The following is a 22,257-nucleotide window of genomic DNA, read 5'->3' on the forward strand; positions in this document are numbered from 1 at the left end:
TTGTAAAGTCTTGTAATGCGTTGGGGGTTCGCCCAGACCGGTGAGGGGTTGTGTCAACACCCGCCCTGCAACCCTGGGTGCTTCTGTACTGTGCAGCTATGGCTCAGAGCCGTGACTCCAGCTGCCTGCTCAGAGCACAATGGCCTCACCCTGGCTGCCACCAGCCTGCTTCCTCCTTTTGGGGTGACACCACAGCCCCTCTGGTCCCAAGTCTACCCAAATCCATCTCCCCGGCAGCGCTCAGCCCCTCTGATTGTAGCCCTCACCAAACCGTATCAAGTTCACTGCTCCTTGGGAGAGACAGTACCCAGCACCAGCCTGGTAGTTTGACTGAGGATTGTACTCTTCTGTTTGAAACACTGCACTGAGGTGGTGGTCTAATACAACAAGATGAAGTTTATTAACGCAGCACAGACATTTAAGCAATACCACATAGACGGAACTGAGACAGAAATGGCTAAAAACAAAAGTGAAAACATGCTTCTAAAACTAGAACCAAACTTAAACTAGATGGAGTCTCTTGTTCAAAGTAATTTTCTCACCACCATTGTTCTTCCAGCATGGCTGGCCAGTTCTTAGTCAGAAGCCAACCCAGAGCTCAAAGCTCTCAGCTTCTTTGTCTCTTCACATGACGGATTCCAAAATGGCTTTTTCCTCTCTGCTTATATCCTCAAAGTCAAGAAGCCCTCCTTGGGCCTCAGCCTGCTGTGTCCACCAGGGAGCTGACATGTTCATTTTTGCAGTCCTTCCCCCCATGAGATAGCTACTTAACTATCTCCCCAACTTGCTACTAGTTTGATGGCTTCGTTTACCTTTTAGGTAAGTGTTTTATTGTCTGTTTGCTCAATTTACATTGGAGACAAAGTCAAGCAGGTGGGACCATGTTCCTTTGCCTAGGGCAGGTTGACTTAAACCCTAACTCCACAAAATACTTGAGAACACATTTCCATCACACAATTTTTCACATACCACCTGTGCATAAACCATGCAATAATATTAACAACCAGAGTTTTACCAGTTCGTAAATGATATTTTACGACACCTGTTAGATACAGATAACATGAGTTGGAGTATACTGGTCAGGCCAGCTGAGGTTCAGTGCTAGATACTGGCGTGCCTCTTGCCTTCCGGCACTGGAGTGCACTTAGGGTCATAGTCAAGCACTCAAAAAATAGGAAATGCCAGACTTAAAGTTGCCTGTGTAACCTTCACTCAGCCTCTCTGGGTGCATGCATTATAGTACAGTCTTTAGTTACATGATCACATACTATTTTACCCACAAGACCCCAGCCTAGCCACAAGCAACCTTAACTCTGACCATTCCTAATTTGAGTGTTTGATGTGGCAGCCTTGTTTTGTTTTGGTTTTGGGGGAGGGGACGGTTGTATGTAATTTCCTAGGGTTTGTTTGTTTGTTTTTTTTAAAGCCAAACCGAAAAACTGAAATTACATCATATGGCACCATAATGACACCCGCACAGGGCATCAGCAGAGCTGGAATTTTTAGAGCCACTACACAGACTTCTGTCACTGGAATTAACCGAGTAACCAACAGCAGTAATAAGTCGTCATCCTTTGTGTGGAGCAGCGCTAGAAGAGCCCGGGACACTTTGCCAGTGTTTTTTCATAGATAGTTGCTGACATCAGAGGAATGGTGAAACGCTGGAATCGTAGGTACCATTCCAGGCTCTGGAGGTGAGTGTGCTCAAGGGAACTACCTGCTAAAAATCTATGAAATCTTTACTCAGCGTGCACAAACTGCGATTTTTCAAAGACTTATTTTAATTGGGCTAAATTTGGGAAGATTTTCACAGGGACAGCAAAAGGCACTTCCTGACACAAAGGCCACCAGCCTGCCAAATTTCAAGTCCCTGCTCCAAAGCATGAGGCACTAGGGGTGTGCCAAAAAAAGAGAATTATTTGCCATGGATAAACCAACATATTTCCCCTAGCCACGTTCTTGGGAACAGCTGAACTGTTTTAGCTGAATCTTTCCAGAAAAGATCAAGCCTGAGGCAGACAGCCTGCTTGAAAAAGTTTCAGCTCAAATGGCTACAATTTGGCAAAGTTATAAGCAATTGAAAATAGGATCTCATAATGGGAAGTGTTGGGCAATCTTAATAATAGCCGATGTTACCAGTCCTTTCCACCTTCTGTAGTCTAAACCTCATTCCAGCCAGCCAGCCTCCCATATCTCACAGGACCCTCCAAGGACCACTTTCCATGGGAAATCCTTCCAAACAAACACTCTGCTCCCCTTTGACAGATAAGATGTTCTTTCCCTGTACCCTTCTGATCAAAGGTGGCTTAGCCCATAATGACCAAGTACACTACAATAAGTCAAAAGAGCACTTGAATGGTTGAACACCAACACGACAGATTTAGGACTCTTTTGTGACTTCTGGTGGAAATGTCACAGTTCAACGATACTCCACTGTCCCAGCATCACGTCAGAGGCAGCTGTCTTTGAGATGAGACCGCTGGTGATTATAAATCTCATGTATTTTTTTTGGTGAGCTTTGGGGTACTAGCCCTAATATCCAGACTCAATTCCAGCCTGGGTGATTACATTCTGCCTCCCCTCCCTCTTCCAATTTCAACTGGGTGGGACTCTTCACCTCAGCTCTCCTAAAGTGCTGATGTGCCTTATTAGGCAGCATCTGTATCCCTTCTCAGAGGTGGCTGCATTTCAGTGGTAACTGAAGTGGTTTGCATATGACTAGGGCACTGAGGAATCCTTGGTGAAGGAAAGCAGAAAGGAAATGTAAGGTGATCAGAATCATCTTCTCCCAGAAGATGGATGGAGTCATTGAGGTGCATCTGCCGAACATGTTCTTCACACTCATTCCCGGTGAGGTGTGTGTTTGTTTATAGAGGAGGATTAAAGAGGAGTTTGGCTTCCGAGATCCAGAACAATTGGACTTTAGTCACAAAGGAAATGGCATGTTTGCTTTTCCCTCAATTAAGCAGCAGCAAAAAGGGCTCCACTATTAAAAGCCATTTTTATTCAGGTAAATTAAGCCAGATGCCTGATTAATGACACTAACAAACAAGAGCCTCTGTAATTAAACTGCAAACTGTATTATTGTGATTCAGTACAATTGGTGGCAGAAAAACACTGCAGTTGGGGACGGACCCTGCCGCCCTCCTTCGCCCACTGATCTCCCCCCTTCCATGGGCGCCCTTTATTTCAAACCTGACACATTTATTTCTGCAGGGAAGACATTTTTAAACACATTTTAATAACATGCTGCCAGCTCTGAAAATCCTGATCCCAAAGATTAGCTGCATGGAGCCAATGAGAGGGCGCACACGAATGCTTGGCATAAATTAGAGGTGAAACGCACACCCCAACTGCATTCTCCAGCACCAGGTTCGTCAAGAGCACAGTGCGTGGCTTCTTTGATGTTCAATCTGCTCTGTAACCTAGGCCCAATGAGCCTTGCCCATTAAGGCACCGTACCCCCAAAATAACTCACATGCTGCTTTCCCCACTGACTCCCCAACCTCTCCTCTAAATGCCAAGGATGGCAGGGGGCAGACACGCGGCAGGAGAAAGTCATGACAGCAGATTCAGGGTTGAAGTTGAAACTAGATGGCATCATTGGGTAGGAAAACCACCCTACAGTGGCTCTCTCCAGGCCATTTGCTAGCCAGCGGTAGCCCTAATTTCAGGAAAGGAGTAAGGAGGGAGGAAATTGGGGAAGAGAAAAAAGGGGCCGCCCTCTCCACAAGAATGAGGGAGTCTGGGAAACTCCAGCTGACATTACATACACAAGCCTCCACTTCCACCACACTCAGGCCTCTGCGCAAACACAGCTGGGGACAACCCTGGATAACAATATGGACCGAGAACCCAGTGAGAGTGTGGCCCTCTCACGGTTTCAGTTCTCAGGCCATTCAACCTCAGCGCATCCCAGGGGCGGCTAGCTTAACCCAATGAAACCGGCAGCAAAGGCCATGGGTTCACACGAGGCTCATGCTGGCTCTCTGGAGCAGCCAGGTACCAAAGGTGCTTTGGGTTCGAGATGAAGATGTAACTTAAAGTAAGGGTGGACACATAGCCTGCTGGTCCACCTCTGCCCACCTCACGTCATGCCCAGATTTGACTTTCCCTGCCTATGTCCTCATAGGAAAGTCCTCCTCCCTTACATCCCGCTTCCCCGAGCTCCTCGCTGTTCACCAGGAATCCCTCCCCTGCATCCAGGCTTCTGTGGACCCATGGTCTTCACAAGGGGATTTGGGCTCAGCTCCCTGGCTGCGAAAAAAGCCCTGGACTGAAGACTTCTTGATCCTCTTGGCTCCTTTGTGTTGACTAGCAAGTGTGAGCTGGACACTGAAGCTGACAGGAAGGAGCGCACGGAGCATCAGTTCTGCCATGGCCCTGTCTCCATGCGCCACACACTGAGCACAGAGAGCCACGAGGAGAGATGTTGGGGACTAGTGAAAAATGCGGGCCACCTAAAAGCACCCATTAAGTGAGTGGCAGAAGAGGCAAATGCACTGGCCCACTGTTCTTTTAGGCCAACGCCTCAACACATGAACTATTTTCTATCATGTGGCAAAGTGGCCAAAGTGAAAAACATTCCACATCAGAGTAAACTGGCTGGATGATACAGGAACTGCCCTTCCAGAACAGAGCAAGGGTCGTCCCCCCAGGTATCCCGCCTGTCCCCATACAGGAGGGCCACATCTAATCCGGTGTCCTGTCCCAGACCAGGGCTGGCTGCTTCAGAGAGCACAGACCCCTTGAACAAGCCTTACTCTACAGCACTGGAGAATTACTCTGATTTGTTCCTCTCTGCCAGACAGAAGCAATGACCTCTAAAACCAGTGTTGTGCTCCTGATTCCCCCCCCCACCGCCTCCCGTTTCCCTTCTCCTCCCCCACCCCATTTCCTGTTTAGTAAGCAGCTTTGCTCATTAAAAGGGAAAATGTACTTTCCTCCCTTAATGAATGTGCTAAAATTACCCCAGCAAATCCCAGGAGCGGTAGAAGCAGCACAGGCCCTCGCCACGAATCGGGCTCTGCAAATATTAGACAAAACTGAAATCTCAGATAGCTCAGCACAACCTCCCGCCCCACCCCCAATAGGCCACAGCTGAGACAGAGCCTGCCAAAGCACCCGTCATTGCCAAACCCATGCAAGCCTCACGCTCCCTCGCTCAAATGCAGGCAGAGGGGATGAGTTAGCAGGACAGGGCTCAGCATTGCACTGATGAAGCCAATGTGTCATAGCCACCAGCCATTCCCTTCGCCACGCCCTCTGCCTGGACGCTTCCAGCCGGTGTCGCCACCCACGTACCAGCGCTATGGAAGAGCAAAAAGAGGTTTCATTCCTGCCTCACGAGCAGCAGCCAGGAAATCCCCACTTCCTTGCCCTAGAGTCTCCCCGAACGCGGCAGCGTATGAAGGGTACGAGAGCTCCAGCCTCTTCGCGAGACTGCCTCAGAAGACGGGCCATCGAAAAGGGCATCACTTCACAACAAGCCAGCATTCACGATAGCCCCCCAAACACGAGGATGGAAGCCAGCAGAGGAGACGCAAAAGATTTTCACCGCCAGCTAGCCTGGTGGAGCCAGTGCCCACTGCGACGCGTCCCAGCACGTTGCCCTTTCACACACCAATCCCTGCACCCCTTGGGATGCACATAACCAGCCCAGCCCATGTCTGTTCCCAGGCAGGAGAGCACAGAGGGCATTCCAGCCACCTTTGCTTTGCATCCACTGACAGCCAGGATTCTCCACAGTCCCCAGCTGCTCCTGCAGCAGAATCTGACAGGGAAGAGGGGTGGGTGGAGAAGTTCCCTCCTCCCCCCGCAACAGTATTAAAACAAAAACCACAATCATGGTGCCGGAGAGAGAGAGAGAGAGAGAGACGCGGTGGGAGGAGTGAGGGCGTTTTCCCTGACAGTGCTGCACAGGGTGAAACTGCCAGCAACGCGCACACGCATTCCTGGCACTCTGGAGCGAGGCACTAGCAGCTCATCTGCCACACGCCTACTGCCAATGATAATAACAACGTACATACTGCTAGCACCATCATCCCCATGGATCCCAAACATGCTTGAAAGGCCACAGAGCCGTCACACGCGAGGCTGGCCCCTCATCCACCACCGCCTTTCTTCCAAAGGGTCTCTCAGCTGCACCCAGCTTTACATAGAGATGGGATAGATCCCAAAGGTTCAGAGGTATTCAGGGCTTTGGTTCAGCACACGACAGACGGGGAACCAGTCACAAAGGTTGGATCCAGATTTTCCCATGGTTTGGGGGTAGTTTAGAGACCAGGGTTTGGCCTCCTTCCATTTCACTCTTTTGCTGGGGGCTGTTCTCCTCCAAGGACAGCTGAACTCAGAGGATTCAAGCCAATATTAAAAAGCTGGGTCGGTCCTGCACTGACACCTCCTGAGTCTGCCAGCTCCCCCACAGGGTGAAGACCAACAGCACTTGGAAACACTTTAGTTCTTGGTGTAACTACAGCCAACCTGCAGTGAGCAGAGCCTTCCCCTCCGCTGCCATCCTACAGTGGAGAGAGATCTTCCCCTGAGAGCCCTTCACCCACCCTTCCCTCCTCCTCCTCAGACCACACTGGGGTACCTGGACACTCATCAGACCCGTCTGCCGGGCTGCACAGCAGCAGCATTTGTGCCACTGAAACCAGGAGATGCCAGCTGACAACTCCAGCAAGGGGCTGGGTTTATTGTGCTTGTTTGCCTCAACCTGCTGTTTCCCCCAGCTGGGATCAGACAGCGAATGGCGAAGACCCGTCCCCTGCATCCACCCCCAGGTTTCCGGCAGGCCTGAGGTGAGGCAGACCATTCCACGATGGAAGGACGACCCCAGCCACGCTGAGAAGACAAGGGAAGATAGAGAGCGAGCCTGGGAAGGGAATCAAAGGAAGAATCATGCCCCCACAGCACACAGAGAAGCAGAACCCAAAACACGTTCACAAAAACATTTAATAAGGACCCACGATGCTGAAGTACAGCCTCCATGCACCCTGTGCAGAAACGGCGAGAACCAATTGATCAGTAAATCACCTTTATGGAGCTGTGACCGTACACTGGATGTGAGTTCTTGAGGAGAGCAGGGGGAGGGGCTAGGGAATTTCAGACAGACAGACAGCCCACAACTGCTGTCAGGTCAGACATACAGTGAACATTGAGCATGAAGTAACTCCGTCAGGACTGCTTGGCCCAGCAGCTGAGCAGCCATTTTCTGCCCTCAGATCCATGTTCCAAGCCTCCCTGGGTTGCTACATGGATCTAAGGCTGGAGCAAAAAAAATGCCCATTTGTTGTTTACAGACATAATCAATCAGTGCCAGCAAACCGCTGAGCAACCAAACAGGCTCACGTGGGCTGGTTAAAAACCCCCCAACCCCAACATATCCTCCCTCCCTAGGGGGGTGGGTGCCAGTGGCCAGGCCGGGATGGAGCAGCTCTGCAGTTTCTCTGGACGTTGGAGAACATGGCGGGAGGGAAGGGAGGGGAAAATGAGCAGTAACAAAACACAACACAACACAACACGGGGCAGACAAAGCACTTGGCAGGCTCTGCTAAATAGTTTCCAATTAATTAACTGATTACATGATAGAACAGAAGGGGATTCGAGTGAGTGCTGTTGACCTTTAAGAATAATTAATATCATCACCAGGATCACAAAACACGTCCAAGAATAATGAGGCACATTTTAATATTACATCAAATCCATGGGGGTGGTTCTGGTTAATTAGAGGCACAGCTCCCAGCATCTCTTGCCCCTGCTCCACCTTCCTGGAGCCCACACCCCCAATTCTTACCTCAGCTTGCCTTCCTTTTCTCTCCTATCCCTCTGCCCCCATATCCATTCTTCCCATCCACATCCTCCCGCCCCTTTCTCCTCCAACTCATCCCTTCCGCCTGATGCTTTTTTCTTGCTCCATCCCATTCGCACCATTCTCCCCCTGCAGACTGGTCCCATTCCTCACTCAGCCAGCACCCCGCATCTTCTCTTTGCGCAACACCTCCTCAACCCTTCCCTACCTCCCCCAGTTCCTGCTCCCCACTATTTTCCTCCCCCTCATTCCCTCCAACTCCCATTCTGTCCCCTGTCCCACATCTCCATTGTTTGTATCTACCTCAGTTCCCTCCTTTCCTCTATGCCCCCCTCCAAATGTTGATTCAATGTCAGAGCAGCGGCTGGGTCTTAGACTCAAATTTCTCCAGCAACAGCCATTCCATGCCCTGCCTTGGCAGTCGGATCTGCCATCAGAACTGTTTTCAGAAACACACAGATATAAAAGGGAGGAGGAAACAGAAGGTGAAAGATGACATGAGTCCCCTCCCTCGCACCAGGCTCTAACCTCACTAAATACTCATTTCTCATTGCTACTTCCATGGCTCACCTGCCCCTACCTGGCCAGGTATCACCTGGGAAGCAGGTGTCAAAGACGCTGGCTCTTGCAGGAGCAGATAGGGAGCCGTTTCACTAGGAGAGAGGTTGTCAGAGGAATTTGCTTGTGTGTGAGCAGCTGCCACCTTTATTGAGAAGATCTTTAAAAAAAAAAAAAAAAAAAAAAAGCCACAGCCCTGGGATAAAACAGCTTTTGTAACAGCAAAAAAACAAAAACAAAAAACCTTCTGCTTTTGATTGTTAAAATTTCTGTGGCTTGACTCTTTACTGAATTATAGATAAAAGGCTGATGAAGCCCGGCTGCTGCCAAGAGATCTGAGTTTACACCAGCTAATAAAAAGGAAAGGCTACCATTACCCCACAGTACTTGCACCCCAGCATCAGAGCAGAGGGAAACAGAGATATCTGCTTCCAGTGCAACCTCCAACAGCAAAAGGAGTACCAGGGACATCACAGATTGCCATGTACCTTCTGTTGTAGCCAAGAAGGCTGGACAGTCCCCATCAATGGATAGACAGGGTACATGGGGTGGGAGGTGAGAGTCTGTGTTGAATTTCTTTATGTCTGTTGGGAGTTGGTGTAGACAGTGGGAGGCAGGAAGGAGAGGGGAGCCTTGTATCTCCAGGAGAGAAGGGTGTCTGTACAAGGTGGATATGTAGAAGCATCTGCAGAAGGTGGTGGGTATCTGTGGCACTGGAGGGAAGCAAGCATGGATCTCAGGAGAGGTTAAGGATTTCCCCTGGAGGGAAAGGAGGAAGGCAGATAGCTAAGAGACCCCGGCAGCAGCCAACGGAGATGAAAGCAGCAACCCGACATACTCTGCACAGACAGACACATTGAAAACTATTGTTCATCAAAAGGCAAGAGAAACGCTCAGCTGACAAGACAAATACAACATCAAGGAAGATGCTGTCTCACCCCAAACTGCTGATTCTCTTTGGGACCCCCCTCCCCTGTGTTTGTGGGGCAACAAGACCGCAGACATCAAGGCGATCACAGCACATGCCTGTGGTTAGCAGCTTTCATGCAGGGCAGGTTAGTGCTGCTTGGCAGCAAACCAGCGCAGGTAGAATGGGACAGAGCCCTTGGGGAGCTGCAGCTTCAGAGCCGCCCCTGCCCTGCATTCAGCCCCAACCTCCCTTTTTCCTATCCCATTCAGATTCTCAGGACATGCCCAGCACTGTGATATCTGATTCCTGAGAGGCCGCCACGTCTGCAGAGCCTGTTGCTGCTGCATAGGCATGGTTGGGAAGGGGGGTACGGAACGCTGGGCGAGATTTATTTTTGCTGGAAAGTTGGGCACATGGGTCGCCGGTGGTGAATGCCACGGTGCCTGTACTGTGACATGATCCTATCTGGGCTGACAAGTGGAACTGGCACTGGGAGATAAGTTCAGGTTAGAGAGAAAGATACGCTTCTTTTTAATACAGACACAACTTTGGAGAGATATAGTCAATGTGGGGCAGAGGGAAATAATGCAAGGGTGGGAGGAGAATAATTCAGACAAGCTGGTCCAGAAGAAGGGTCCACAAGAAAGCTCATCTCCCCTCTCCCTTACATTCACCCCCACCTGTCACTCGAGAGCTATGGGGAGCTCTTCCTCCTGCCCCCAAAAATCTGGCTGCTAGAAACAAGAAAAACAGACACCTGCAAGCCAGATGTGAGCAGCTGCACGTTTACCACTGCTGCTCTGTTTGCAAACACACAGATCATGTGCCAGCAGTGGGAGCACTGGGAAGAGATGGCAAGGAGAAAGGAGGGGAAAGAAGGCAGGTGAATATGGAGGGGGCCAGTTCTGAAAGCCTGGCCCAGCCCTTACTGCTCTCCTCTTTTCTGATGGGAGGCCGAGGAGGCTCTGCTCCATGCACTAGCCATGGTGCTGAATGGCACCAGCCCTACTGTGGGTGCAAGGAGAGGTGAGGTGCTGCCGCTAAGGGACTCAGGCACCAGTAGTAAACATGCACTTAGGGTGCAAGGATGTTCAGAGTGTGAGGTACCTGGAATAAACCATATGCCAGTGCACTGGGGAACCAGTGTAAACCACACCCCCACCCCTTATGCTACGTTATTGCTCACACATGCTGCACACGTGACCGGAAAGACAATGCAAAGGCAACTCTAGCAGGGCTCCTCATGACGCCATGACCCCAAAGTGGCGCTTGCACAGATGGGCCAATAAAGTACGTCACACTGGCTCCCAGGTCTTGCATAATCCCCCACTCGGCTTTCAACATACATAAATAGGGAGGGGCTGGTGGAGAAAACCTCTAGAATTTTATAATAAAATTTTATAATTCCAATAAAATGTGCCAGTGCATAAGTTATGGCGTATTAAGTTCTGGCACAGTCACAGGCAAGGCTTGAATTAATGTGCATCATTCATGCCTTGCCATGCCTTATTGCTTAAGCAAGGTACAATTTGAATGTTACTGTTTGGCCAGCATTGTGTTTACTGTCTCTACACCCTTCCCCTTTCACACTGTCAGTCAGATGCCATCCCTGTAAAACCCAGGTGAGGTCACTTGCGAAATCCCTCAACATTTATTATGCTCCTCTAGTGACTATCTTCCCTCCCACCCCACTTTTAAGGTGGCTTCCAAGTCCCTGAGGTAGGCCAGTCCTCTTTGTTTCCAAGTCCCTGAGGTAGGCCAGTCCTCTTTGTTTCCAAGTCCCTGAGGTAGGCCAGTCCTCTTTGTTTCATCCCCCTCCCCTCAGGGACCTCCCCCTGGCACTGTGAGGTTGGAGATGGCACCCACCACAGCTGCCTAATGTGCACTGTTGTGTTGTCTGCAAAGCGATGCAGGGTGCTTCTGCTTCCAATGGGCTAACCAGAAGCTGCCTCTGAAATGCTTATCCCCCCCACTGTCCCTAGGAATGTGGAAGTGAATTTTGGCCCCCCACTCATCCATGGAGTCCCATTACCAAGCCCTCTGGGAATCAGGTCTTTCCATATTGGTTTGTTCTTTCTTAGGATTTAACCAAGTACCAGGTGTGCCCCGAGCTCAGACACTAAGTGAGACATGACTGAGACAGGGCTCCTGATTCTAAAAGCTCGTCTCGCAGGGTTAACTTGATATGTCATAAAACATGCACCAAGCCATCACTACCCACCATAGGTCATGTCACAACACAGCTTCATGATTCAGGAGGACGTCAGGAAATTGCCATACTCCAAAAATCTGAGAACACGTTCATTCCGCTTTCACGCCAAATCTGGGATCAGGCTTGTCAGAGGTGAGACCCGGCCCTAGAACCGGTGGCCAGGCTAGGGTGAAATGATGCTGCAGTCACTGCAAGAGACTTTGAACACCCGAATAATTTGTCGTGTTAGAGTGGCATCTAAAGGCCCCAACCAACTTGTGATCCCAGTGTGCTAAGTGTCCCAGCCCCAGGAGCTAGAGACTAGAGAACAAAAGCACTGTTATCCCCATCTGACTGATGGGAACAGAGACACAGGGAGATCAACAACTTGCCCAAAGGCACACAGGAAGTCTGGGGCAAAGACTGGCTCAGAACCCATCTCTCCCCTCTGTATTACTGTAGAACACACCAGTTCTTAGGCAGGTCTGGGTTGTGATGGAGGCAGCCAGGCCTGCAGCAGAGGGCACAAGTCTAAGAGGCATGAGGTCCCAAGTTCTAATCCTTGCTCTGCCACCATGCAGCCTTGGGCAAAAATCACTTCATGTCTCTGCATCCCCATTCCCCATCTGCAAGGCAGGGCTAACACTCCCCTGCCTACCTCACAGGGGCATGGTGAAAATTAACTAATGCGTGCTCAGTGCTTTGAAGGTGGATGGTGTTTATCACCAGAGATGCTAGGAGTATCGCTGCAGTCAGAAATTCACTACAGGGTCCTCTCAGTACTGTTCAAATGACTTAAGCTTACAGGAGCCAGCTCTCTGGGAAAAGTCAAACTGTCTGATGTCCACAGGGTATGGGTCTCTCCTTTGGACTTGAGAACAGCGGCTGCAAAAATACAGAGCCTGCCTGTGTTGCTGGTCCAGCTGAATGAGGAGATGCTCCAGATTGAATCAGGCTGAGGTAATTATGGGAAATAAACATGCCACCCAGCCACTGCTGCTGATATACTAATCAGCGAGGAACTGTGCCACGCTGACTTGAGGGGAACACAGCAGGAAGAAGGGCATGGGGAAGGTATGGAACCAGAGGGAGTATTATGCCTAGGGAACCACAGACATGCACAACTCTTTAAAGATAAGGATAAGATTAGGTCAGAGGCCACGTAGTCTGTGACTTCCAGTGATGACGCCTCCCCACCCCCATGACATTTTCTGCTTCAGCCCTGTGGCACCAGCCCCACAGCTCCCAGCCACCAGCCCCGGAGCTCTGTGCCGCTGTGAGCAACAGGGACCGCAGAGTTATCAGCTGCAGCGGTGGTGCTGGACCCACCCCCCGAGCATGGCCCAGGCTCTCTTCCCCCCCAAGGCAGCCCCATTTTGTCACCGTTATTTTTAGTAAAAATCAGGGACAGGTCACGGGCATCTGTGAATTTTTATTTACTGCCCGTGACATGTCTCTCACTTCTACTAAAAATAACTAACAAAAATCTTAGACTTATTTCTAGAAGATTTGGAGCCCTTGGTAAACTGGGGGCGAACAAACAATGTGTGTTTTAATACAGCTAAATGTAAATGCACACATCTAGGAACAAAGAATGTAGGCCACATTTAAATGCGGGGGGCTCTAGCCTAGGAAGCAGGGGCTCTGAAAAAGAGAGAGTTGGGGTTTGTGGTGGATAATCAGCTGAACATGAATTCCCAGTGCGAGGCTGTGGCCAAGGGTCCTATGATGCATAGACAGGGGAACCTTGAATAGGAGCAGGGAGGTCATTTTATCTCTGTATTTGGCACGGGTACAACTACCGCTGCTGGAATACTGTGTCCAGTTCTGGGGCCCAAAATTCAAGAAGGATGATGAACTGGAGAGGGTTCAGAGAAGAGCTACAAAAACGATTAAAAGGATTAGAAAACCTGCCTTATAGTGATAGCTTAACAAAGATGGTTAAGAGCAGACTTGATTACAGTCTAAGTATCTAAATAGGGAACACGTTTAATAATGGGCTCTTCCACCTAGCAGAGAAAGCTACAATGTGATCCAGTGGCTGGACGTTAAAACTAGACAAATTCAGACTGCAATGGTGTAAATTTTTTAGCAGTGAGAGTAATTAACCATTGGAACAATTTATCAGGGTTCGTGGTGGATTTTCCATCATCACTGACAATTTTTAAATCAAGATTGGATGTTTTTCTAGAAGCTCTGCTCTAGGAATTATTTAGGGGAGTTCTCTGGCCTGCCTCTCTTATGCAGGTCAGACTAGATGATCACAATGGTCCCTTCTGGCCTTGGAATCTAAGAAAAATAGACTAGGACAATGGACCCCACTGTGAGTAAATTACAGTTCAAGGAGCTGCTCCCAAGAGGTGCCAAGCACCCTAATGTGCCTATAGCACAAATAGGATCTGAGTGGGGCTGAGTATTGGCATGATCAGACCTTTCCTTACAGAGAGGATAGCAAAGGATCACATACCTCTGCACAGTGTGGTCCTAGTCCATAACTACATCTCTCAGACAAAAGAGAGGAGAAACTCCAGTGGGACATAAGGCAGCCCATATAGGCAGCATTCAAAAGCCAAACAATCCCTCACCTCACTACCCAGGGAGGGCAGACGTCACCATCAGGACTCCATTTACTTTGTATTTACCAACCGGACTACAGCTTGTCTGAACATGGTTCTGCTTTATCAAAGGCCTCCATCCCCACAATGGCAAGCCCTGCCAAAGGAGAGCTCTGGGATGGGATGAGTATCGCGGCTTGCCTATGAGCCCATAAGCCTCCAGAAGACAGATGGGGGGGGGGGGGGGAAGAAGCCACAGCGTGCGAGCAGAAAAAGCAATTAATACTCTAAATGGAATTCTGACTACTTAAGCTTTATTTAAGAGTACACCTGATTCCACAATTACAGGGCCTTAATTTGTTTTCTTTACTACCCAATAAATACGGTGCACACAGTTACTCTCTGAAAATACAAACACTGCTTTACAGATTGGCTGATCAAGAGCCATTGATTCAAGAAAGTGGTTAGAGGGAGTCACACACTATTAGCAGGTGGTCTGATTGGGGGGAAGAGAAAGGGTAGAATGCAATGGGATTCATGGGGATGGACTCAGCTCTCAGTTCAAGGACAGGAGTGGGACCAACATTGGCTGCTAAAGGGGGTTCAAAGGAGGCTGAAGGGACTTACACCTCTGGGACCAGCATCAGTTGATCCGAATGGCAGGGAAGGGTCCTGGTAACATTATCAGGCCCCCCAGCCAGGATGGAACTATGGCTCCGACGGGAGGGATGGAGCAGACACATAAATACATTAATATCTCATTCACTCCAGTGTGAGGTTCCTTCTCTCCTCTCTAGCTTGCATTTCCAGTCCAGCCCTCAGTCCCTAGCCCCAGCCCCCTTAACAATGACAAAGGGTTTTATTTCCCCCCAGAGAACACCATCCAACTATTTTTATTCTCGGTTTTTCTGCTGTTCTTTTCTTTTTATCTCTTGTGGGTGAGCCTGGTGCCAGTGAAAGGCGCCAGATTGGCAACCCTGGTACTGACGGCCTCTGTCCAAGGGACGTGCTCTGCAGGGAGACTTTTATTGAGTGTTTCAGCCCTGAGCTGGTGGGACCCATTTGGGATGAGACTGGAGTTCAACCACTAGAGCCCAGTCAGTCAATCCTGAGGCCTCTCTGCTGAGGGCATCACAATGGCAGGCCATTGAGCACCACTTGCAGCAGTGGGTTTTCTGGTAGCCCAGTTCCGAAAAAGGATCTGAGACCCAGCAAATTCGTTTCATACAGTCAGCTAAGTTCCTAGATTCCTTTTCCGCCCAGGACATTTGTTTTTTATTCTCTCCCAAGGGCACATTTTATTAACAAATGGAGATGGATATCTATCCTGTGGAGAATAGGGGAAGAGGGCAGGTCCAATTCTGTCAAAAAGCCAGAGAAACATAAATCCTACATCTACCTTCTCCCACGCTGATGCAGAGGGTGTGTCCCATTGCAAAGAACTCTGGGCTCCTAGTATAGGCAGCACTGTGCTTTGGGAGAGGGGGTTTATTTGGCAGCTCTTGTCTCTTGCACATCCCAGGATGAAAGCACAGTGACTGGGTTTTCCCTGACTTCTGCAGGAGCTCTGCCTGAGGGTGGAGATGGGAGGGGAAAGGAGAGGGCAGAGAGATGGTTTCCCCTCCAGCTGCCTTGATATATGGGCCTCATTTGGATATACCTCAGCAACTGGGGATCTCAGCTCCTTAGAGCTTGGCATGTCCCTGACAGAGGCAGCACACTCTCCAGCTGGGCAGGGGAGGGCAGCTGTTTTTAACCAAAGGGGCTCCCTCCATTCTCCCAGCTCTGCTTTGAAATCCTGCCCTCTCAGGTCCCTGAGGAGCCGGGGACAAAGGCACCGAGTGCTGTGGCCCCATCTCCCCAGGACTCTGTAATTCAGTTGCCCAAACAATGGCAGGTGAAGGACGGATGCAGTGGTTCAGAGGATCTGGACCCTGCTCTCCAGAGAAAATTTTGGGGGCACCAAACAGCCCCCAAATTTAGCAACTACAACATCCCACAGCCTTCTTGCAAAGACCTGGAGCTCAAAGACTGAGTGGATCACAAAGCATAAATCCTCCCTGTGCGTGACTGAGCTGCTCTGAAACTATTTGGCTGGGGAATCCTTGCCTGACCTGATCCTCATTACCAGGTGCCCACTCATCAAACTCATCCCCGAAGCACTGGCTGGATCACTGAAGCCCATGCACTATAGACATCAGATGCACAGAATCCAGAGTAGATCCTCCCAGATCTCCAGAGCAAGCCTGGTATTAGCCAAGATGACACCAAAGACTGCACAGTAAAGGGCCATGGACACGAGAATCACTGAGGGACCTGGACCCAGAGTCTTGGCAAAAACCTGTCAAAGGCCACGGGGCTGAATGTGACTCAGGTCAAACCAAAGCTGTCCCCTTCCGATAGCTGGTCAGCTGCTTCTGTGAAAAGACACGGGCCAGCCACAGGTGCCTAATTGCAAGGCAGACATACTCTCAGTGGCCTCTGTCCAGTCACAGGTGGGGCAGGTACATTCACTGTACAAAAACCACCCCCACATTTGGGACTAATTGTTCCCTTGACAGACACCAAGGACTGAATGGGCCAGGAGACCTAGCTCTGCTCACTCCCAGAGGGGGGCTAAGGCTATTTATGGATCCAGACACCTCCAGTCCATGATTTGTTTCCATCAGTTGCTCACTGCTCCCCGCGAGACATCACGTACCAAAGACTGTGCGCGGGGCCGACTCTAACCACTCCAGGGCAGTTATGGCCCCTGTTCGATAGCACTGGGATATTCAGATTCCAAGCACTCAAGCAGCTGAACACTGCAAAAAAAGTCTCAATGGCTTCACCTCCTCTTTCTTACTCTGTGCAGGGAAAACTCATTCAGAGCCATTATCTTAAATAAACCCCAACAAACCAGAGCTCCTGCAATTAGAGCTGGAGTAAGTGATCATCTTGTGATTGCACAGCTGGGGTCTGAAGACTTGTAAATGCCTTGGGAAAGGAACAGAACCAGAAGAGGCTGGAAGAAGGCAGAGAAACCCAGCCTGTCTGACAGGAGGAAACCTCTCTCAAAGCTGTGGGGAGAGGACAGAAGATAGACTGGTGGACGGTGTTGGGATTTCTCCCAGAGAGGAGCGGGAGGAAAAAACCCTACCACCAACCAGTGAAGTAATTGAAATCCGTATGCAAGCTTTCCCCAAGATCCAATTCTGCTGCTGCCTCTCAATCCTGGCCTGCAGCACCTTCTGCGATTCCAGCCCCAGGCCCCAACACACCTGCACTGTTGCCCTTCAATCTTCACCTTTCAGCCTCTCAGTAATTCCCCAGTCAAGCACTTGGTGTCTGGTGCCTCAGAATCCATTCGCAAATTATCCTAACCCCAAACAAACACACACGAGACACCCCCCCCCCCCCACCTCCCCATGAGGTGACGGGGGCGAAAGAGGTGACGTCCCCAACAATGCAGCATCTTGCCTTGTGCCCCCCGTGTTCCACTTCTTGCAGCCCTGCCCAGCAGAGCCTCGAGTATAGTGCCAATACCATCCAGCTGGTCTTGACCAGGACATGCATCTGGCCGTGGAAGTCATTCCTGTTCCGTTGCAGGGGACTGGGACAGTATTCCTTCATCTCACTGTACCCAGCTATGGCAGCCTGAGCATCGAAGCAGAGCGACCTTTCCACTAATCCTTTTATCCCCTACTCCAGTGTGAGGCTGCCTCCGAAAATGTCAGGTCCCCGGCAGGCTGCGCTCCTTCGGAGGCGGCGACTGGCTAGAAGCAGGAAAGCTGCCCTGCCATGCTGGTGCAGTCTCACTTACTTTCTCTCCCGAGTGCCCCCAGACGGTCGGTCATGTGGCAGATCCAACAGCTGTAGGGAGACTGTCCGAGACAAGGGGGCCACAGGAAGTTTAGGTAGTAAAGCTAGAGGACAGACCTAGACAACCAGCAGCGGCCCAAATCCTGGCCCGATTGGACTCAGATCCCTCCCCTGCTCCCATCTATCTCAGTCCGTCTCAGAGATCACCTCCCTGTGTTATCACTAAAGCCACTTCACCTCTAGACCGGGGAGTTTACGGGCTAAGAACTTCCGTCCCTCACATGAGCTCAGATCCAACGATAAACAGCCAGAGAGCCCACGGTCTGGGCTCCTCCCATCATCATGCTGTTCTCCCTCCTTCAAATCAACAGCTCTTTACACTGAAAAATGCCAGTCAGGAGAGGTCTCCTCATCTGAGCAACTGGCATGGTGCCCAGATCAGCTCTCCAGGGAGCAGACAGGTAATTCCAGAGATGATCCAAGACACTTTAGGTAGAAGATAGCTGTGACCATCAGGCCTGCTGCCAGATGTGTCTGAGCAAACAACCAGAAGCGGGGGCTGAGCCTTTGTGGGTCAGGAGTACGACAGTCAGAAGGGCACAAGTATTTCCTCCACTCAAACTCCACATGAAGCACTGAGCATGCCTAGGATATACCACCAAAGCCCAGCTACTAACTGAACCATGTAGTTCTCTATCATAGCAAACCCAAGCACTTCAAGGCAAGGCAAGACATTAAGGGTGTTTCACTCTCACGTGGCCCACACAGTAAATAAGCATTTCATCACCACCCAGCAGCCTTAACTCTGACCCAAAATAAAGTGATCCATTCAGCCATAAAACTACAAAACGGAGAGCTTCCTGAAAGAGAAGTAATTATGTATGTGTACGCTAATGGTACCTCCTGATCAGCCTCAAAAGCAAGTTCACCTACACATCTGTACCATGAACCAATAGTTATGCTCTTTACCTATTATAGACAATATTAATCCCAAGAATCAGCAACTATAGCTACTTTACCCAACAATTCAACTGTCAAGTGATGTGTTAAGTGATTTCCCCATTCAACAGCATCCCTTCAAAGAAAATATTTCAATATCACAACCAAAATAACCAACTCTGCACACGTGCTAGTACTCCAGCCTTTTCTGAAGTGATAAATGTCACCCATCAGCCTCCAGTGCTTGTATGTTCCATGGGACACAGTCCAACCTTCCCAGATACTCCTCTGGAAAACTGGATGCTATCTACTGGGTTGCCTCCTTCTTATACCAAATTCCAAAGCCCAATTTCCTTCCCATCTCCACTTATCCTCCAATAACCTCCAGCATGAAGCATCTGTGCCCTGGGTCCACCTCAAAGACCCGTTTAACAAGTCAATAATTAGGAGCACAGCTGTCAGCCACGTGCCTGAAATGACAGCAAAATCTGTGTCTGCAAAACCCTGTATTTGTTAAATGTTAATGAGCGGTGCAGGCTCAGGCTGTGCACCAGGGCATGCTGCCACCCCCCGTCCCCACCCGCAGTCCCCTGAACTCCACAGAAAGGGAAATTTCCACTGGCCGCTGCAGGGGTGCTAATGAGGCCAGCGCTCGTTAGAGCCACACTCAAAGCCAGCCCAGTTCTTAGACACCTAAATCAGCTGCCCAGCAGGAAAGAACTGTTCAGTGCTCTCAATTTCCCCTCCCCTCCTTCTGTGCCCTTCTCCCCCGACCGTCTCTCTTCTCTTCCACTCCCCTCTTTAATTCACCTTTCATTATCGCCCTCCTCTCCCCTGCATCACTCCTTTCACCCTTGCCCCCCCTGCGGGGTGACAGCATTGGAGATAACCTTTCCAAGGGGAACCGCAGGGCAGGGGGGCAGCATTACTCACATGTAGCGCAGATGAGGGTTCTTGGCAAAGGCTCGCGGCTGGATGCTGCGCAGTCCTGAGTTCTTGATTGTCCTGGAAGGAGATTTAAAAGGACAGCGATGAAGTAAAGGTTGAGGCTCAATGGACACTCAGACCCCTTCACTAAACTCGAGGCAACGGTCAAGAGACGATGCCCATGAAACTGAAAGCGACAGGCCAAGCCAGACAGTTTCAGGAGCGCACGCTCAGGGAGTTAGCGAGCATGGGGAGGGGTGAATACTTTACTCTCTCGCCTCAGAAGACCTGAGTAAGGTCACAAACAGAGAGGAGTTTGGTTGTCTCAATTTAATCTGACAAGCCTAGTACTGTCAAGAGCAGACATAGCGTGAGCGGCGGCTGTGCAAGCCTCCCCTATGCAGCTCTGCCGATACACCTGCAGCACCAATCCTGACCTGCAGCACTCTCTGCTGCAGCAGACCTGGCCTTCGGTCAGGACCAGCCACACTCCCTGCTATTCCAGTCCTGAGCTCCCAACACACCTCTGCCAAGCCACCTCAATTCTGACCTGCAACCCCCACAGCCCTTGCTACTTCTGTTCCATGGCTTCCTCGGGCCCATTGTTCGAGACCTGTGATAGACGTACCTGTCCGCTGGGGAGCCCCACCCACCTTTAACCCACAAGAAAATCCCTTTGCTTTGAGCACAAGTGAGTTTTTCCCCAGCGTGATAAGAAGAGTTGGGATTCTCTTCCTCTTGTGCGCTGGCAGAGCTAAATCAGCACCACGGCCATGATTTATTCATCTGCTCTGTGGACAAGATGCCAGACTACCTGGCAGCTTTCGTACACTAAATCTCAACCAGCAGCCCAGGCGATGTAGGCTGGGGATTTGCTCGGTGCACTCCTGGCTGGGGGGGCATACAGGAGGCTCAGCGACATGCAGCAGGTTGGGGAGTCTCAGCTTAACCCCTGGTGGGTGTTTGTCCACATGACAGGGCCATCACCCAATAGAATGCAGCGTCTGCTGGAGAGAGGTGCAGGACAATTTAAGGCACTGGAATGGGATTTGAAAGGTCTGGGGTCTGTACCTGGCTATACCCCAGACTTCCTGCGTGACTGGCAAATCACTTCCTCTCTCTGCACCACAGTTTCCCCATCTGCAAAATGGGGATTAGAATACTTCTGCACCTTGCCAGGGGTACTGAGGCAGTGTAATTATGATTGTGAAACACTGCTGCCACCGTGACAGGAGCCACGTAAGCACCTAGACAGAGGTAGAAATAGCTGGCATTTCGCCTCTAGGACAGTACAGCAGCGTAAGGACCCAGGCCTGGAATAGCAGGGGCAGACACAGGTTGGGATTGAAGCGTATTGGCAGAGCTGTGTGAAGTTCACAATCTGCCTGCCCAGGGCTCCATCTAGGATTGGAAAGCACCAAAAGACAAGGTTCTCCTTCTGCCTTAGAGCTGATAGACATGCTCTCAACATCAGAGGGCAGAGGCCACAGGATGAAAGGAGCCGTATTTCTCTGCTGCAACCTTCAGACTAGGCAGGAAGTGGCTGCCCCCCCCCATCCAGCCTTCAAGTCTCTTGCTTTCACACATGCACAATACTCACAGCCTCTGGAGTCCCGTGTACAGCTCCATGTCTACCGCATTCAGCGTCTGCAAGTTCTTCCAGTTCTCGATGTGTCTGTGGAGAGGAAGGAAAGGCTCAGCCCTTGGCACAACAGGACAGTCTGTTCCACGCAAGTGAAGTGCTGCAGGACATGGGCAACGGGCAACACCCAGGAAACTGCCTATAGGAGACATCCACTCCCCAGCTTTGTGCAAAGGCCTGTGAGGGGAGGGTGTGGGGAACAGACCCGATTGCATTTTCAATCACCACATAAGCTGCTGCTCCCACACCCTGGAGTGCATGTGGTTTCCATAATAACCCTCCCTCTCCAAAACAACAATTTCTCTTGGATTTCTTTTTTTTTAAATTTCCAATTCTCTGCACTTTGGGGGTCAAGTCATCACTTCCGGTTCTCTCTGATCCTGTCCTTTGATATTTTACTAGGTGGCCACTGGAGGCATCGATGGCCTAATGGTTAATGCAGCCAAGTGGGAGGGAGGAGTCCTGTGCAAGTCACTTCCCCTCTGTGTGTTTGTGTCTAACTTTGCCCACGTGTAAAGCAGAGATAACGAGGGCGATCCTCACATGAGAGACACGAGCAACCACTGGGCAAAAGGCAAATGCATTATTTAAAAACTGGTCTGCTGAGCTTCACGCTGGCTGTGGATCCCTGTTCCTGGTAGAGGAGAGAAGAGGATTTTGCTTCTCTTGCTGAGCTGCCCAGCCAATGGATAAGGCCCTTTCAAGGCTCTGCAGGTACTCCTCTGCTCCCGTCACGTGGATCCCAGAAGAGCAAGGACCCAGAAGAAATGTGAGAGATCTCCACACGTTTCAGAGTTATCTATGGAGCCAAAGTCATTTAGGGACCCAAAACAAAACCTCAGCTGGCTCCTGCATGCTAGTTTAGGTTTAGGCTGAATTGTAACTTATTGGTCAGCTGGGACCCGCATTCCCATGGAACTG

The 22,257-nt window shown here is 50.3% G+C and overlaps 1 protein-coding gene across 4 annotated transcripts in view; it reads right to left on the reverse strand.

Annotated features, from left to right (window-relative positions):
• NTRK3 (neurotrophic receptor tyrosine kinase 3) overlaps positions 1-22,257 on the reverse strand; it is a 297,966-nt gene that overhangs the window by 214,210 nt on the left and 61,499 nt on the right. For all 4 annotated transcript variants that reach the window (XM_067555657.1, XM_067555661.1, XM_067555659.1 and 1 more), the window contains exons 2-3: positions 21,295-21,369; positions 19,701-19,772 (exon numbers count right to left, since the gene is read on the reverse strand). In XM_067555657.1, coding sequence (XP_067411758.1) covers positions 19,701-19,772; positions 21,295-21,369 — 147 coding nt within the window. The remainder of the gene's footprint in view (positions 1-19,700; positions 19,773-21,294; positions 21,370-22,257) is intronic.

The sequence above is a fragment of the Emydura macquarii genome, unplaced genomic scaffold, assembly GCF_026122565.2.
Source record: "Emydura macquarii macquarii isolate MOO-44397 ecotype Brisbane River unplaced genomic scaffold, CSIRO-AGI_Emac_v2 contig_1644, whole genome shotgun sequence".
In the NCBI taxonomy this organism is placed as follows: Eukaryota; Metazoa; Chordata; order Testudines; family Chelidae; genus Emydura; species Emydura macquarii.